The sequence below is a fragment of the Fukomys damarensis genome, unplaced genomic scaffold (genome assembly GCF_012274545.1).
Source record: "Fukomys damarensis isolate Sample0158 unplaced genomic scaffold, DMR_v1.0_HiC HiC_scaffold_2, whole genome shotgun sequence".
Lineage (NCBI taxonomy): Eukaryota > Metazoa > Chordata > Mammalia > Rodentia > Bathyergidae > Fukomys > Fukomys damarensis.
The window spans coordinates 45780084-45798586 of NW_022900914.1; the positions used below are offsets into that span (position 1 = coordinate 45780084).

Below are 18503 nucleotides of genomic sequence, written 5' to 3' on the forward strand. Positions count from 1 at the left end.
ACCCCCAGCATGCCTGCCGCTGTCTTCCTGAGCCATTTCCAGGAAGCCTCCCGTACCAGGGGCATACCAAGGCCCCTGCAGAGGGAGGGGAGCGGCAAGCAAGAGTTGGATTTAGAGATGGTCCGAACCCGGAAACTTCCCTGAGATTATGTGCCCCCCACATCTGTAGGTCTCCCAACCAATATGGGGGGAGGAATAGGGGGCTTAATAGGAGAGCTCCTGCCGCCCATCCTCTGTGGGCTCCTCTTCGATGAGCTCCAGGTCGAACTCATCTTCCAGGGAACCCCCGACAGGCAGGAGGCGGAACTTCTTTCCTTTCAGGGTGCAGGTGCGGTGCTCGAAGTCCAGGACGGCATTGTGGTCCTGCAGCACATCGGTGCCGATGATGGCTTCTTCAGCACTCGCGTTGGCCACCAGGAACTCGGCCTTCAGCTTCAGCTTGCCCAGGGACACCACTGTATCCCAGACGCCCAGGATTTTCATTTCGGCTCCGTTAGCCACTTTCACCACGTTCTCAAAGGGCCGCAGGGTATCCAGATCGCCATCAGTGACTTCCTCCCACAAGCTTGGGTGGACCACAGAGACCTGGGCCCCGGAGTCCACCAGGAACCTCACGGGCACTTTGCCGATCTTCCCTTTGAGGTAGTAGCCCTTACCCATGCTGTTGGCAAACATGATCTCTTTGGGGCGGCTGCGTGCAGCCCCGGGCTCCCCGAAAGCCCTCAGGAGGGCCTCCTTCACAGTCCCGTAGTCCCCCTGGTCCTGGACACTGAGTCCGTTGTAGACCTCTAGAGCATCTCCACTGAGCGACTCTTTGAGGAACCTGAGCTTGGTAGCGTGGTCCCAGTGGTTGAGGTCATCAATGACCTCAAAGCGGTGCAGCCAAAGGCTGGGGGCCATACTGGCCCCATCAAAAGACTCGGGGACGAAGGCATGTTCCCGGCAGCCCTCCTGGCTCCTGGCTCCACTTGCAGCCATTGCTCTGCTCACCTCTGGAAGATCAGCAGCAACCCAAGCCAAGCAGAGAAAGCCGCAGAGCAGTGTTGGCGCAATCACGCTGGAGAACAAGGCCTCTCTAAGCAGGGCGCTGTTTACTTACCCAGCCTGGGCAAGCAGAAGGGAGCAAGTGAGCGTTGTGGTGCTGACAGCTGGGCACAGAGGCAGAAGGCTATGTGGCCCGTGCAGTCTGCAGAGCCTTTTTGATGCCCAGTCGGGCCCCCAGGGCTACTCAGTCCCCTTTGTTCTGGAAGCTCCACCCTGCCCGCCCCGCCCCCCCGCCAGCATCCTGCCTGACTAGCAGGATGGGTGCCTCACCCTTCTGCCTCTATCCGGGGACTGATACAGGCCGGCCCACGTTGAGAGGATGACCAGTCTCAGTGGGGGAAGGGGCTGCCCAGGTACCCAGCCTGTGTCCCAGGAAAACCCTGATGTGGACACAGAAGGTGTTATGACATTCAGGTTTTATCATCTGTGGGGGAAGGAGCGGGGAGGCTGGGACCAGATTCCCATCAGCTTTAGGCTGGGGAAACCCCTTTGGCCTGGGACCTCCTGAGTGGCCAAAAGGAAGGAGCCTGTGCTTTCTGCGCTCCAAGCGGTGTCTCCCCACATTCTAAGTGTGGGTCCTGTGAGATTCACTGGAGGAAAGACAGAAGAGAGTCCCAGAATCAAGAATGCACAGAAATAATTTGGGAGTTAAGACACACACACACACAGAGCCTTTTTACATGAACTCATTTGCTGCAGTCGTTTTCCTTCATGGTCACTCGTAATTCAGAGTCAGCCTTTTTGAGCGAGGCTTTGGCCTGTGGGTGCTGTTCTAGACTGGAACAGGCTGGCATGGACCATGAACTTCTAGGAGTGAACGCCGGAGTCCAGCTCTGGGAAGGCCCAGTGCTCAACACTTCAAGTGTTGTCTCCTCCCTGTGCGGTGTCTCCCCACATTCTAAGTGTGGGTCCTGTGAGATTCACTGGAGGAAAGACAGAAGAGAGTCCCAGAATCAAGAATGCACAGAAATAATTTGGGAGTTAAGACACACACACACACAGAGCCTTTTTACATGAACTCATTTGCTGCAGTCGTTTTCCTTCATGGTCACTCGTAATTCAGAGTCAGCCTTTTTGAGCGAGGCTTTGGCCTGTGGGTGCTGTTCTAGACTGGAACAGGCTGGCATGGACCATGAACTTCTAGGAGTGAACGCCGGAGTCCAGCTCTGGGAAGGCCCAGTGCTCAACACCTCAAGTGTTGTCTCCTCCCTGTCAACCCCTCTATTTTCTAGGCAGCATTCCAAAAGTCCTTTCCCAGGTACTGCAGCCCCTCCTTTCCCCCACCCTCCCACCCCGGGCTGATTACCTACGGACGGAGCAACCCGGGAATCTCACTCTTTGTTCGCTGTGTGGTGATGCCACTCCTGAGGACATGGGAGGCTTGGCTGGAGGGGGCTGTGTGTGACCCTCTACCATGGTGGTAGAGGACAGTCTACATGTGTCACTGTTGCCCATGTCCATGTGCCCAGGGGTTGGATGTCTCAGTTAGGCCTGTGCTGGGATATCGGGGCTATAATAGGCACCCACTTTTATGATACTATTCAATGTCATCTCCTCCATGAATCTTTCTACCTTGTCCCTAGCATCCATATACACTTCTGGCTGTTTGTGTGTCACGGTGTGCCCTGACAATTTGTTCACAAGTCTATCTTGGGACAAATCAGCCTGGGGTCACAGATGTGGCATTTGTGATTGTCTGCAGCCCTCATAGAAAATTCTCTGGGACTCAGGAGGTATTTTCTGCTGGGCCCCAGGCCTGTCTGTGTGCTGTCACCAAACAGGAGGGATTAAGGAGGGCAAAAGGAAGGTTTGGTGGCACACCTGTGACTCTGAGTTTGTTTTTCCTGGCTCACAGCCTGTCCCTCTCTAGCTCTTTAAACTGTTCATCACCCAGTGCCTGGCTGAATCCCAGACGTACCTGGCCCTCACCAGGTCCTGTCTCTGGATGATCCCAAGGTCCCAACCACATTACAAGTCCTCAGTCCCTGCTGCTCTCTAGCTCCTCCCACCTGACACAGTGAGCCAGCCGAGCAGTCAGCTCAACACTTCTCATCAGAGCTGCCTGGCTAAGGTGGGGCCTTGGTGGCATTCCAGAATCCAGGGGAGGGGGACACAGAGTCACAGGGAAGGTGACAAGAGACGGGTGGGTGTTCAAGAAGATGGCACAAGGAAAAACCTGCATCTAGAAAAATGGCCCAGCCACCTGCAAGACCAGTATGCCTCTTCTGCAAGTGGACTTTGAGGGATGCTCTGAGAGGCCTTGCGTGGGCGTGGTTCCTCGGCCCACAGATCTGACCCTGTGCTTCCTGACCCCATCACCTTGCATACCTGCTCCCCGGAAGTGGGAATGAGTGTGGAGGCTAGCATGTGACTAGGGAGGGGAGAGAAAGCAGGGCTTCCCAGCTGACACACAGGACTGCCAGATTGTTCCAAACTGATCCTTCAGACCATAGGTGCTATGCTGATTGAGGTCACAGCTCCCCATTTCCTTTAGACTAGAGATAGGTGTCCCCCAGAATTTCATTTGCTTGGGTTCAGAGTTCTCTTTGGCAAAGTTATTCCACTTTCTTCCCCTCAAGGAGCATCGTGACAACTTGTGAGGTAGACCAGCCCTACTCCAGGAGCCCAGCACAGGGGCGCACGTGGCTCACCTTAGGTCCCTAGCCATCCAGTGGCTGATTGAGAGCCTTTCTCAGAGAAGGCCAGGAAGTAGAGTGCCAGGCTCAGGAGGGCAGACCCTGGGTTCTGAGGCTGTGCTGTTGATGACCTCTGACGAGCACAGAAAAGCAAGAGCTGATTATCAAATATTCAGGAGTTTTTTGAACCAATTGCTGAAACAGTTGGTGGCTTGAAATTGGACTTAGTGAAACTCTACCACAGACATTGGCAAATCAGTTTTTTGTTTGTTTGTTTGTTTTCTGGAAAGCCAGTTTACCACTGGCATTGGATCTGCCCCCATCCCGGGCCAGTGATTAATAAGTTTAAACAAGTCTTAACGGCTTGGGCCCAAGTGGCCTGCCCAACTGGGAAACTGGAACCTACTTAGCCCCCACACTGCCCCACAATCTGTGACGCAGGGCAGGTGACCTTCTACAGGGTTTACACTGCTCTCTCACACACACTGCTCTATCTACCTGGAAGGGGTCAACATCCAGCCTTTGGCTAGCTTTAGGGGCCCATCTGTGACTAGGGTCAGGAACACGGTAAAGGTACGTTGGCAGGGTCTCTTCGTCCTTGGAAGATGCCATACTTGGAACACTCTGGAAGTGCTCAGAGACCTTGGAATGGCGATGCTAATGGTGCACTGATGAGCTAAGCCAGGTGGGGTGGGCCAGGAGCCACTACCTCCTCCAAGAACCTGGGCCACGGCACCTAATCGTTGACAGGTATAGGTACTGGGTGGGACACCCTCATTACCACCCATTAAATCTCCTGAGTGTGCTCTAGAGCAGGCTCATTGAACTTGACCTGAGAGAAGGCAAATCAGGACAATAAACAGGAAGGATTTAGGACATCCCCACCCTTCACACCCCCTCACAGAGGTTTCCAGGCTGTAAGCTCCTCCTGCCCCATTCTGTTTCAGCTCCCTGGTTCCTCTTTGCACTTCTACTCCTCCAGGAGAGTTGAGCAAATTGGAAGACCAGGGCAGGGCCCCTAAGGCTCCCTGAGAATAGAAGGCTTGGTGGGCAGCACAGACACCTAATCCACTTTTGCGGTTTCTGCTGCCTGACCATTTGTGGAGAACGCAGTGGTAGCTCAGAGGGGAGCCTAAAGCCCTCGAAGTCCTGGGAGATGGAGGGCAGGGCCCCACTGCAGGGTGGGGAGTGGTGGGCTAGGAGGTGACTTAACCTTCTAAGTGACACCTTGTGAATTGTGGTTCCCCTTCTGAGCCTCACTTGGGTCAAGAAGAGGCTCAGTAAAGGTGGGACGGGTCTTGGCAATATGCAGGTCGGGGGCCGCTCCTGCCCAGGCTGCTGCTGACCACCTCACACTGCCGAGGCCAAGGTTCCCCTGGGCATCCAGCCAGGGAGAGCAAAGGGGACTCAGAGCTTTCAGCACAGAAGGTTGAAGGGAGACAAGGCGTACACTCTCACCAACAAAGACCAGACTCACAGGCACGTGAGCTGGTCTTACTCAGGAAGGGTCTGAGCTCGGCCCCATGCTCTGATGTTGCTGTCTTGAGATTCAGGCCCACACTGCAGCTCTGCACCAGGCTGTGCAGATTACATAGCTGGGTTTTGTTTTGGTTTTTTTCCTTCAACACATTCGGAGGTGGCTTGTTGTGGTAGCACAAGCCTGTAATCTAAGCATTCAGGAGTCTAAAGCAGGAGGATCACTGTGAGTTCAAGGCCAGCCTGGGCTACATAATGAGCCATTGTTTCCAAAATAAAAAATAAAAAAACTAAAACAAGCCTAGTGGTGGAGACTTCTCTTTAAACGTATATACAGCCAGGGATTTAGCTCAGTGGTGCTGCTGCCTGCCCCGCAAGTGCGAGGTCCTGAGTTCAATCCCTGGTACAAAAAAAAAAAAGCCATATACCAGATGCACACAGACACACACATCTTATCACACATACAGAAACACTCTACACATTGTACACACGTCCTGGGCACACACACACCATACACACAGGCACACCACTGTTCTCAGATCAAAACAGCTTAGAAATTGTGTGACTCGACTAGAGTTTGGCTTCTGCCTTTTGTTTCACATACGTATCAGCACTCACATTTACATCAAGTATTAAATTCCTATTTATTGGAGGCACCTGTTGTTTATTAGCCTGTGGGCACACTTGCTACTTCAGAACACTGGGCAGGTCCCCATCACTGTGTCGTACAAGCTAATGAAAACAGGATACAGATGTTTAATGCCACATTTTAAAGCGTGGAACAGCAACGTGCACATGAAGGTTGACCCACTTACAGCAGCCCCCCAGTCATCCCACACCCCTTTGAAAAGAGCCAGTTTTGAAGTGGGTCATCCTGCCTTCTGCTCTTTCCCACCTGTGAGGACAGAAGGCCCTCCGTTTCTCTCACCCCTGGGCACTCACCACCCAGAGCCAGGGGCCCAGCCCAGCCCAGCCCATCCAGAGGCCTGGCCAGGATTGGCATGAGTGTGCGTGGTGGTGTTGACAGCACTGGGCCCTGCTGCTTTCTGCTTCCAGCACTTGCTTCAGGAGGCTTCAAGCTGAAAACAAAAACAAAGAGATGAATTCAGCTCACAAGCCTGGTTAGGGATCCAGGTGGGCCATGACCGCAGCAAGGTTTGTTGGGAAATCCATGGTACCCGCAGGTCCTTCGTTCCTGACCACAGACCCAGTCTACAAGTGTTCACCATTACCACCTGGAACACTTGGTGCTCAAGAATAGTCATGACCAAAGGCACCTGGGCAGGGCAACTCTTTCTCACCGTCCTCTTTCTCGAGCTCTGCCAGACTTCTTACCAACATGGATGTTCCGGCCCCAGCCCTTATCAAACAGGCCAGTGTCACCACTGAGGACAGAACGTTCCTGCCTCCATTCGGCCCACCCTCCCCTCTTCCTGTTCCACCTGGTTTCGGGACCCTCAACTGGAGTAGCCCTTCCAAGCCCACCAGCAATCTAAGACCTCGACGGGAAGCAAGATGCTTGGTGTAAGTCATGACCCGCGGGTCCGGGAGGATGTGGGGAACAAGGATTCAATGCTCACTGCCATCAAAAGCTCTCGGGTTCCAGGTGAGGATCAGGACCAACCAAGAGTCAGCTGGTTGCTGACTAACTGCTAAAAAGCTAATTAGCCACAACCAGTTCTCTCCTGCGTTTATCTTTCAATCAAATATGAAGACTACTAAGGTATCCTGAAGGCCTAACCAGTCCCCTCCTCACAGCCCAGCCCTCCGAATTGGGTTCCCACCTTTGGCTCAGCTTCTGGCACCCTTCCTGGAGACCAAGCCCTCATCCCTTCCTGTTCCGAAACCTGCTGCCTCCTCTGGGGCCACAGAGTCCCTGCAGTTCGGCCTGAAGAACCAGGGGGGTCTAAGGAAAGACCCCAAGCAGAACCCCTTCCTCCCTCTCCAGCCACAGGGTCCCTTCCATTTGACTGAAGTTGGGAGAGGGACTTGTAAGACCGGTCCAGACAGTTTTGAGGACATTAAAGCACTTTTCACAATCACTCCTGCAATTTATGAACTGTGCAAATAATCAAAATACACAGACTGAGTAATCTCCAGATACAAGTGGTCTTTTAATGATACCAGAAAACTTGGCTGCGAGCTGGCCACATAGAAGACTTTTGTCCAACTTGAAATACCTCAAAGGCAGCTTTGAACTGATCCTGAAATAGTTTTAATTGCTGTTAATGATGCCCAGTATAGTGAGCAATGAAAACATATAAAATAGCCCTAGCCCAGGGAACTGCTTCTTTTGAATACATTGCCAATTTAGCTTTGTTCTTAGTTTCTAGAAACTGAGGGTAACAAAAAGTGGAAATCTTCCATCTGGTTTATCAAAACGATCTCTCTTCTTTACCATCCAGATGAAGTGGGAGAGGCAGAAAAGGAAAGAAGAAAAAGCAGCAGAGCCCCAACACACATGGAAGGCTCCAGGTTATTAGTAGCAGCATTCACAAATGTTTATTGAGTGTCTACTATGTTCCAGACAGCATGCTGGTGGCTGTAAATTAGATTAAGGCAGTCAAAGAGTCTGTGCTATAGAAAGAGAAGAACAATGGCAAATAATAGGTTGATTCAATTCCACACATATTTAGGAAGGCCAAGCCAGCCTCCTTGTGAGAGATGAATCAGACCTGCGGCCTCCCTTACCGTGCACCACGGGGAGGTGGACGCTCAGGTGCGAGAGGGTGGCCATACCAGCTGGGAGACTGCGTGGAAGGGTGGTGGCTCAGGGAGCCGTGGGCAACTTCTCCCACCCTGGAAATCGACCACTATCACCAAAGAACAACAAAAATAAAGGAAATATTGAAACGGAAAGAAGACATTCAGAAAACAAAAACTTGGATTAATGTGTCTTGCTCCTGACAGGCTACTTGGGGAGGAATTTGGGAATTAAGACTCTGGGACTCTCAGTACATGTGAACACTGGTCAGGAAGGTTTTGGGGATGGGGTTAGCCTCTGGGTAAATAGTCCAGTGACAAGTACACATATATGGGCCGGGGATTTAGCTCAGTGGTTCCACCGCCTGCCTCACAAGTGTAAGGATCTCAGTTTGATCCCCGGTACAAAAAAAAAAATGTGTATATAAACATAGAAAAAAGACCAGAAAGAAATATACCCAAAGAATGACAAGTTACTTTGGGATGGTAGGGTCATGAATGAGCTTGTTTTCTATGTACATTCTGGGAATCTGGTTCCTCTCTCTCTCTCTCTTCTGGTATTGGGTTGTGATTCTCTGAGCTACATCCCCAGCCCTTTTATTTTATTATTTGTTTTATTTTAAGGTCTCAATAAGTTGCTAAATTGCCAGGGTTGGGGTCAAACTTGTGATCCTGTGGCCTCAGCTTCGCAGAGTGCTGGGATTACAGGGGTGTACACCACCACATTCAGCTGCGACTCTGTTTATAATTTTTTTTTAAAGTTCTTTTAAAATAAAGACACTTTTAAAAAAGATAAACTTGCTCTAGTCTTTTCTGTGAGCTTAAAATTATTTCCAAATAAAAAAGTTTTTAAACAGAGAGTATAGAGAATATCTGTACCTTCCAATTTTGCTGTGAACCAAAGACTGCTCTAAAAAATTAAGTCTGTTACAATCTTGAAGAGTTTTTTAAAGGGGCACCTAACAAGACTGCTATATAAAATAAAACTGGCAATACTAATAACTGTTAAAGCCAAATGGAGAGGGCCATTTGAGTTTCCCGCTACTTTGGGGTGTGTTTGGACGTTTTCCGTGGTACAATGTAAATAACAAGTAAACAGACATCTGGGCCAGACCCTCCGCCGCAGGACCTGCCTGGCTCTGGTCCTGCTCCCCTGGCAGAGTGCTTCTCATCTGTCTGGCATCGTGGGCACAGATGATCTCGGCTATCTCAGTGTCCCTGCTCCAAGTGCAGATTCTGAGCTAACCCTGGCCTGCGTCTGCTGTGGCTCTGGACTCCCTCAGCCAGCCTTTCGTCCCCTCTTCTCCCAAATCTCTAAATTCTCCAGTGGGCGCTCCCCTCCCTTGTCCAGATTGGTGTGCCAGAGTCTCTGGCGTCCTCAGAAGGAAACCTCGTGTGACCCTTCATCCCCATGGTCGGTGACCACTTTTCTCCCTCCATCCCAGGCAGTTCTAGAAGGCGTGCATCACACCTGCAGGGCCTCGTGGGGGCTGCACCCTTCCTATTTGCATAAAGGCACCCAAAGTCACTGAGCAACCACACTTGCTCTCTGCCTTCCTGTGTGGCCCCCATTCACCCACAAAGCCCCTGGCTTCTATGACCACCCTTATCCTCACTGAGGCACCTGTGGCCTCCCAGGGGTCATGTCTTGTGACCCCTCCCGCCCTCAGGGAGGTGGATCCTTCTGAAGCATTCGCCTGTTACTTCTCCTCTCAGGTCTCTGCCCCACTGGTTTACTTTTCTGGTTTACTTTTCTCTTTCAGCGGGGAGGTTAGCCTTCTGCAGTTCATGATGTCCTTGAACTTGTGACCCTCCTGCCTCAGCCTCCTAAATGCTGAGATTACAGGTATAGCTGGTCCCACTGGTTTCTGTGCCCCAGGTTTTCAGATCTTCAGCCTCTCAAACCACTCCCTGAAAGCTCTTCTGGGCTTCTTCCCCTAGACGCTGCTCTCACTGGGTCTACACTTCTTCTTCTCATTCTACACACACGCTCCCAGGCCTGGGACTCCCCAGACTATCTCTGGGGGCCAACTGCCCCCCACATGTCCACCTAGAAGTGCCACTTTCATCAATAAACATGTGATCTTCTTGCCAATACCCTCGGCCTCTCGTGTTCTCCAGCGGGTTTGCTGAGTTGGAAACACAGGGGTCCCCTCCCCTCCTCCTCCTCCCAGGAGCTTTGGATCCTGGCTGGGCCCACTGGCCGTCTGCCCCTTCCCTGAGCCTCCATCCTCGGGTCTCCCTGCCTGCCAGCCCCTCCCCTCAGCCTCCTATGTTTACACCGCCCCATGCTGCCTCAGCCCAAAACACAATCTCCACTCCACACAGGTGCACGCAGGCCTCTTGCATCACACTCCACCTGTGCCACATGGCTTGGAGCTCCCCAGCGGGTCAGGCTTTCCGGGCCTTTTCAGAAGCCCTGCTCATAGCCCTGTTCTCGTGTGTGTCCCTCAACACTAAGCCGAGGTCTTGCCCCCTCCAGGAAGCCTCCCTTGATTTCCCCAGCTAACTTGGGGACTCCCTCTCTAAGCTCTCGGCACAGGGACTGTGACTTCGGGCTGTCTACCGGCTTGGGAGGCCAGCTCAGACCCGCGTCTCCAAGCTGGAGCATAAACATGATCCAGGTAGGAAATTCGTGGTGTTTCCAGCCTCTGATCTCCTACAGAGACCCCTCCAACCCATCTCGCCCTCCCTGTGTCCCTCTCTGGCCTTCCTTTCCCATTGCTCCTGCTTTGAGATCTGTGAGAGTCAAACCTTCTTCCACATATTTACCTGTAAATTTCCACATCCAAACTTTTGTTACTGTAATCATAGTAAAATATTTTCCATCATAATTCAGTGCACAGATGCATTAAAGTAGATGAAGTCAGCAGGTGCAGTGACGCACGCCTGTAATCTCGGCACTTGGGAGGCTGAGACAGGAGGATCACTGCCAATTTGAGGCCAATCTGAGCTAACTGGTGAACTCAAGGCCAACCTGAACTACATACCCAGACCGTCTTAAAACAAAACACCAAAGTAATAGTAGTAATAATAGTAATAAAAGTATACAAAATCTTTACGTACCTGAAACAATGGATTTACTACATGTAACATACTTTGGCACTCTGTATTTTCTATTTGACTCTGCCTCTTTTTCTTTTAATCCTGATAATGACACACTAAATTAACCTCCTAATCCCTAGTTGCTCCCCACCCACCATCTGTAAAGCTGCCCTAGCCCTTGGGGATTAGCACAGTTCCCACAGGGAACACAGCACCTCCTGGGTATTCTAAGGCACCAGATCAGTTTTGTAAATTTCCAATCTATCATGTACTTTATAAGAATGCGGTAGAATGAATTCTTCGAAAATAGAAAAACAAAGGTATTTTGAAAATGCAATAGTTTTTGTGGCAGATACCAATAATTTCAGCACTCTGGGAAGCTGAGGCAGGAAGATTGCAAGATGGAGGCCAGCCCGGGCAATTTAACTGGTTAGCAAGACTCAGTATGAAAATAAAAATTAAAAAAAAAAAAAGCCTGGGATAGGAAATAGATCTTTTGAAAAAGGGAAAAGGACAAGAAATGGAGGAAGGGGAGAGGGAGAAGAGGGGAAGAAGAAAAAAATAATTAAGATGTCTTCAGTACATGTAGCAACTCCCCATGATGAGTGTAATTATTATGAACTACAAGCAGGCACTGACAAAAAATTTTTAAAGTTTTTAAGGAAAATTATTTTTAATGTTTAAAAAGGGTTGGGGATTTAGCGCCAAGTGAAGTCCCCGGGTTTGCTCCTCCACCTACGCTGGGAGCCAAGGATGAATGACCTAAGTCTTCTAAGCCTGCTCCTAGATTGTCCTGGGAGACAATAAAACAAATCCTCACGGAGCTCGGCCCACCCCCGGGACCTGGCTGTGAGTGCTCTCCTCTTCCACTCTCGGGTTCTGATTGTCCTCTCCGGGTTCTCACTGAGCTCGAAGGCAGCGTTGTGTAGCCTTCTCCTGGTTCCACGCACCTCTCCCCAGCTTCCAGCTTCCAGCTTCCGGCTCCTACCGCCTGGACGGTTTGCGGAGACAGGGAGGAGCCTCCGGCCACGCCCCCCGCCCTAGGGGTCTCCCACCTCCCTCCTCCCTCCTCTGGGCACCCTCCCAGAGTTGCATCTCCGGTCACTCAGCCTAAGGCTATCCGCCCGGTGATGTGGAGTGAACGTTTAGCAAAAGGCTCCCGGGAAAATGTATACGCATACACATACACACACATTTATTTGTTTTTTATTGACTTTATCGGTACATTTTAGATATACATTATGGTCACATTCATCATTGGGAATTTGTACCTGTGCACGACATATCTTAGTTTTTGTTTTCCCCAGTCCCCTACTCTCCCTTCAACCCCTCCAGTCCTCCCTATTTACAAAAGCTTTGTTTCCGGTTTTCCCTCTTTTTTCATATTTTTCTCTTTCCCCCACTCTCTCCACTTCTCCTTCCCATTTGAGCCTTTGCTTCCTACTTCACATTATCTGTTATACAATTATCATACATTTTGGTCATTTACACTTTCAGCTTCTCACAACAAAGACACTACATATCAATTTAGAATATGTTTTATTGACAGTAAGCATGGTGAGCAATTTACAATTAATATAAAATAGACAATAGTCTTATTGTAAATTGAATACTCTTATTGTAAATTGCATATAGCCAGGGAACGCCTGCACTGATTTTTGCCAACCTACAGTTATTGACAAATGAGCGTTATTATAACATGTAGGTTTTTGTTTGTTTCAACTAATGAGAAAAAGGTGAGACAATTAAGACATATGTTGGAATTTCGTTTGTTTTTCAATGGTGTGAGCACCTTTGCTAAAGTGAATAATCATTTTTTGAATACTGGAAGAATATTTGCTTAGTTGTTTCATGCCACTGACAGCATAAGGACTCTAAGCAAAACATACACTTAACGTTTACTGGGTGTTACTAACATTTTCTCCATAAATTTGTTTCTTAAGTCTAGGTAGTCAACCAAATAATAAATTAAGCCCTGACGTGTAGTGGTTGCCAATTTTCAAGGTGTAATTGTTTCTACCATGGCTGGTTTCAAGCAACCAATCATTTTTTTGTTTTGTTTTTTGTTTTTTGTTTTTGTCTCACTATGTAGTTGAGACTGACCTAGAACTCACTATGTAGTCCAGGCTAATCTCTAACTCACAGGGAACCTCCTGCCTCAGCCTCCGGAGTGCTGGGATTACAGGTGTGTGCCACCACGCCCGGCTTCAAACAACCAATCTTATGCCACTGAATGCAGACCTGGGGAGAAAAGTATAGCGACATAGTATATAATGTTTCCACAGATACCATAGACGTAGATAAATTTAAAGGCACAAACAGTAATAATATACCATAAAATTATTAGGAGGTGATAAGTTGAATTATTTTCATCTTTTAAAAATATTATTTATTTAATTAAATTTTCTTTCTTTCCTTCTTTCTCTCTTTTTGAGTCAAGGTCTCACTGTAGTATAGGCCGGCCTTGAACTCATTACGTAGCCCAGGCTGGCCACTAACTCACAGCGATCCTCCTGCTTCGGCTTCCTGCCTCAGCCTCCCGAGTGTGGGGATTACAGGTGTGCAGCACCACACCTGGCTATAGTTTCATGTTTACTAATAGCTGGTTTAACCACTGCCCCACAAAATTCCTGCAAACATAGTGAAGAGCGCTGGTGTGATCTGAGCACACCTAGATCTGACTCCCAACTCCAGCTCTGCCCTGAGAGGGGCCTGCAGAGGCTCTCCAAACACCTCACGGCCCCTTCCAATGACTCTTGTTCAGGTCTTGTTGTAGAAGCAAAATTCAACTCTGTTCCTTTTTCTCAGAATTGCTCCTCTCCGGGCTGCCGTGTTAGGGGTGCTCGTTAGCATTCACTCAAGAACCCAAGCTAGAAATCGTGGACGTTGTCAACCTCCCACGCCAGGCCACTGCCATCTAAAGCCCTCTCACAGCTATTCCTGCCCTCTTTGGGTCACACCGCTCACCTGGTGTCCCCCAGACAGCACATTGTCCTCCCTACCCCTGGCCCGGCACTGCTGGCCCTGGTCACCTTGCTGATGGCATCTGGCACTCCTGTGTCCTGCTCTGTTCTGCACTAGGCAAAGCCAGCCTCCCAGGCTTCCCACAGCCAACAGCTGTTGTTCCTTGTCCCACTCTGTTTCTCCAGATCCGCATCTGATGTGTCTGACACTCGGCTCTACTTCTGCCACAGAACCAGGCGCAGTTCCTTTGACGCTCTGCTCTTGCAAGCCCCATGCCTTGCCCGGGCTCTCCTGGACTCTGGGAAGCTCCTCTCTTCAAGGACCTGCTGCATACGGTCTCAGGCGGGTCCTCCTGCAATCCACCACTGTGAGCACCCCCGCCCCAAGCACAAGGCGCCCGCTTGCTCAGATGCGCAGTCCTTCCCTGGTAATGTGTGCTCGCTTCTGACCTGTGCCGGATTCTGCACTAGGTGCTGGCGATGCGGAGACGAGCCAGGCTCAAAGAAAGTTCTCGGTCTGATGGGGAAACAGAAGTAGGGTAAGAGCTGAGGGTGTAGCTTTAGTGGTACAGCATATGCTTAGCATTTGTGAGGCCCTGGGTTCAATCTCGAGAGAAAAGAAGAAATAAAGAGAGAGAGAGGGAGAGAAAGAGAGAGAGGAAGAAAGGAAGGGAGAAAGAGAAGGAAGAGAGGGAGGGAGAAAGGGGGAGGAGAAGGGGAAGAGGGCAGGGGAAGAAGAGAGGAAGAGAAAAGAAATAAGGCGACCATTCCCTCGACAGGGCTGGGAGGGTACTGGGGAAGAGCACAGGAGGGACACCTTCCTTGGGTTTCTGGGGATTCCGGTCCTTCTTCTAAAACTGATTCATGGTCAAGAGTTAGCCAGGTTGGAGCCGGAGTAGTGGTGCACGCCTGAAATCCCAGCACTCAGGAGGCTGAGGCAGGAGGATCACTGTGAGTTCAAGGCCAGAGTGGGCTACAGATTGAGTTCAAGACCACTCTGAACTACACAGTTAGACCCTGTCTCAAGGAAGGAAGGAAGGAAGGAAGGAAGGAAGGGAGAGAGGAAGAGGGAGGGAGGGAGGGACGGAGGTTTAGGTGGGGAATGCAGGGTAATGTTCCAGACAGGGACAAGTTAAAGGCCCCAAGGCCTGAGGGCACAGGACATACTGGGAACCCATATTGGTGAGCCCAGGAGATGAGGAGAAGCCTGTACAGGAGGGTCAGGCTGGAGCCACAGGGGTTTTTGTTGACCCACGGAGAACGCTCATAGCAGTGACAGCAGTAGGGAGCAATGGGAGGCTCCTCGGTACAGAACCACAAGCTTGGCAGAAAGACAGCTTTGGGAATGCACCAGAGAATCTTGGCAAACTCCACACTGCAAGGTGAGCCACCGTGCAGTTAAGAGATTCACAGGGCCCAGGCCTGTAGGGGAGGAGCAGAGAGCTGGGAACCAGTGAGGAGGAGGGAGCTGCTCCCTGGAAGGGAACAGGACTGGCTGCCCCAGTTTCTGGTGTGGGTCACACGCAGGAGAACAGCGCCCCTGTCTGAAACAGAGACCCCAGAAAAGCAGCTTGGTGGGGTAACTGTGAGTTTATGCTGGGGTGTAACTGGTTTGAGGGCCCGTGGTATAGCCAAGCCGAAAAGTCCCCTTGCCAGCTGGATACTGAAATCTGGACCTGATGGAAAGGTGCTGTCACAAGTCAGCATTTGGGAGTCCTCTTCCCCCAGGGTTGGGGGAATGGGGGACACCAGCATCCACGGGGCCTCCTTCGGGCAGAGCTGAAGCAGTGGCAGAGAGGAAGGAGAAAACTGCTAGATGAGGGTCTCCAGAGACAGAGGTTTGGAGCAGGAGAAAAACTACCCAAGGCATTCAGGAACCTTGACTCACTGGGGGGCCTGGGTGACGCTGGGCGGAAAAAGAAGCTGGGGAAGAAACACACTGGGCGGGGAAGGGCGGGAGAAAGCTGGGAAACTGGCCCTGGCCACCAGGCCTTGGGGTGGAAGAGACCAGCAGGGGAGCAATCCCAGGCCAGCAGTGGGAGGATTTGCCTCAGGCGGCAGAGGAGCTGCCTCCCTGGAGCCTGGGAAGCTGGAAAGGGGGTGTGGCAGGGAGACTGTGAGACTCTAAGTGCGCAAGATGCTTGGGGAGCTGGGGGAAGCGGAGGGCTCGGGCAGGGCTGGCAGGGCCTCTCCGGAGGGTTCGCAGGGTTCGCGCTGGCGCCACTGCTCGTGGCTACACAGCAGGGCACTCCAATGGTGGCCCAGGGTTTCTCAGTGAAGTGGAACCAGGATTGTCCGTGAGCAGCGGGGTGGAGAGGTCACGGGGCAGAGTGTAGGGGGAAAGTTCGGAGTTCGGTTATCATCAGAGTTCTGAGTGTGAAGTGGCTTAGTCCCGACTTGAGGACATGAGACGGCGAGCGGCAGCCTGACTGGAGTGTCCGAGTCCGATCGGGGCACCGAAGGATGGAACAGCAAGGGCTGGAGGGGAAGAGAGTGTTCAAGGGTAGAAAGGGCCTGCGCTGTGTCGGGAAGAGCAAGTGGGGAAGATCCTAGAATTCTTTTAGCGTAGAGGTGGGACAGACTGGGTAAAGACCAGCTGGGCGGCTCAGGGGTTCCTGGGCTGAAGAAACAGTGAAGAGGACAGTTTCCTCTCAGAAGGGTGGTTGTGACGGATGGCACGTTTATGTCCTGTCGTGCCATTCCCTGTCAGTGAGCTGCCCCGGGTGCCATGCCGCAACCAGCACCCACCCCACCTCTCCTGGGATAGTTCCAGGCCATAGTCTGAGCCTCAGGTAAGAGGAAGAAGGGTCACCCTCAGCCCAAAGCAGGGTCACCCGTGCCCTTCAAGAGCAGAGGTTTCCCTGAGGACGGAGGAGGGTCTGGAGTGGACTGAAGGCAGTCAAAGGGGAATTTGACTAACCAGGCTTTCCAGAGGAGGCAGTGCTGGACCAGAAACTTAACGAAGGAAAGGTTGCTCTAGGTAAAGGGGGGCTTGCGAGAGAGCTCACAGAGAGGCCCCACCTGAACTGCAAAAAGCCGCCCTGCAAGCTCACCTTTCCTTCCATGTCCCCTGACTCCTTGTTAGCATGCAGCTAGCCATACTGCCAGCTTTGTCTCACCACAGGGCCTTTGATGCACTGTTCCTGCCCCTGCAAAGCTCCCTGCCTCTCACAGGGTTTGGGAAATTGGTCTGTTTGGAAAGCACCTAGAATTACTTGAGGAAAAAATTATTTGTAGCAGGTTCGTGTGAATTTACAGAGACTTTGCCACAAGCTTTGCTTCCATGGAGACCCAGGCCCTCTCAGTGAGGGCCTCTGGCTTCAATGTGGGCTCTCTCCGTGACTTCTGGCTTTGATGTGGGCTGTCCTGGGCTAGAAAGGGGGAAAGAGTGACATGGGAGGGACCCAAATTGCCCCTCACTGTGTATGACACTTAGAAGGTACTAGAAGGTTCTGTGCTGAATGGAAGGTCTGGACGAGGCTGCTTATTTAATATCCCCTACCCAGTGGTCAAAGAATTTGCTCTTGATCGCGGATTTGCTTTTGCTGAGCCAGAGTCCATTTCTACACAACCTTGAGGCCACAGGCGTAGTTGGAGGCCGTACACCTCAGGGCGCCTTGCACCTGTCCTTGCCCAAGAGTCACGGGAAGTTGCTAAAGAGACCAAAAGAAGAACCTGCCCGCAATGCCTGCCTGTCCTCTCGACCCCAGCTGCTGCCTCAGAGAGGATCAAAACAGGTCAGATAAAATCTGTCCCACTCAGAGTTCCAAGGAAACAAGAGTTAGAAATGTCATGTGATGCAGCTCAGCCTCACTCAGCCCTGTCCTTCGCCAGCTGTGTGGCCCTGGAGGCCCTGACCCTCCAGCTGGTTGCTTTCATCTCCTCTGGCAGTCTGTAAGGCAGCGAGGGATGAAAGCCACTGGCCCTCTGAGAGCTGCTCTGGGCCCACCAGCTTCTCCCGGACACTGTGAGATTGTCATCCTCAGAAGCCAGGCCCCAGCACTGCACCTCCTCCCCGTACTCTGCTCCCTCTCATCTGATCTGGATCAGGCCATGATGTAGAGGACTCCAGGACACCCGGAACCAGCCCATGTGGCCTCATTGTGTTCCACGAACAACTCTGGAGCCCAACGGGCTGCATGAAGCCCTGGGGCAGGCCTTGGGCCCCAGGAGGCCCTTCTCTCCTATGGAGGGGAGAATAGAATCAAGGCACAGCTTTGAATGCAGAGCAAATCCTCGCTGGAACTTGACTAGGACCTTCCTCCAGAGGTGGCTTCAAATACGTTCTCCAGAATTACGTGAGCAAGTGAATGAATGAATGGTAACACTGGTCTTAAATCAGAAGTTTTCAAAACCTGTCACTGTAAATTCAGAAAGCTTTCCTTTCTTTCACTCAGAGACCCCACCACCAAGGAACAGGCCTGGCAGACTCCACCTTCCCTATGTATGAAGGGTCTTAGTCAATAAGGCAGCCTGAGCTGGGTGTAGTCACACACACCTGTAATCCCAGCACTCAAGAGGCTGAAGCAGGAGGATAGCCAGGAGTTTGAGGCCAGCCCAGGCTACATGGAGAGTTCAAGGCCAGCCTGAAATACATAGCAAGACCCTGTCTCAAAAATAAAAAAATAAAAAAATA

At 51.3% G+C, this 18503-nt stretch overlaps 2 protein-coding genes and 1 long non-coding RNA gene across 3 annotated transcripts in view; all 3 read right to left on the reverse strand.

Moving 5' to 3' along the window:
* Nucleotides 1-113: 113 nt before the first annotated feature.
* Nucleotides 114-1174, reverse strand: Asprv1 (aspartic peptidase retroviral like 1). Its single transcript, XM_033762719.1, has one exon. It carries the CDS (start codon nucleotides 976-978, stop codon nucleotides 205-207), a length of 774 nt encoding a protein of 257 aa, XP_033618610.1. The 5' UTR covers nucleotides 979-1174; the 3' UTR covers nucleotides 114-204.
* Nucleotides 1175-5829: 4655 nt separating this feature from the next.
* Nucleotides 5830-13196, reverse strand: LOC104852252. The gene is made up of 4 exons (XM_010609823.3): nucleotides 13146-13196; nucleotides 11725-11895; nucleotides 7848-7969; nucleotides 5830-6235 (listed from the first exon to the last, which is right to left on the reverse strand). The coding sequence occupies exons 1-4, from the start codon at nucleotides 13194-13196 to the stop codon at nucleotides 5968-5970; spliced, it is 612 nt and encodes a 203-aa protein (XP_010608125.1). The 3' UTR covers nucleotides 5830-5967.
* Nucleotides 13197-13438: 242 nt separating this feature from the next.
* Nucleotides 13439-18503, reverse strand: part of LOC117286363 — a 105527-nt gene continuing 100462 nt past the window's right edge. The window contains exon 8 of the long non-coding RNA XR_004517520.1: nucleotides 13439-14384. This is a non-coding gene — a long non-coding RNA (uncharacterized LOC117286363). The remainder of the gene's footprint in view (nucleotides 14385-18503) is intronic.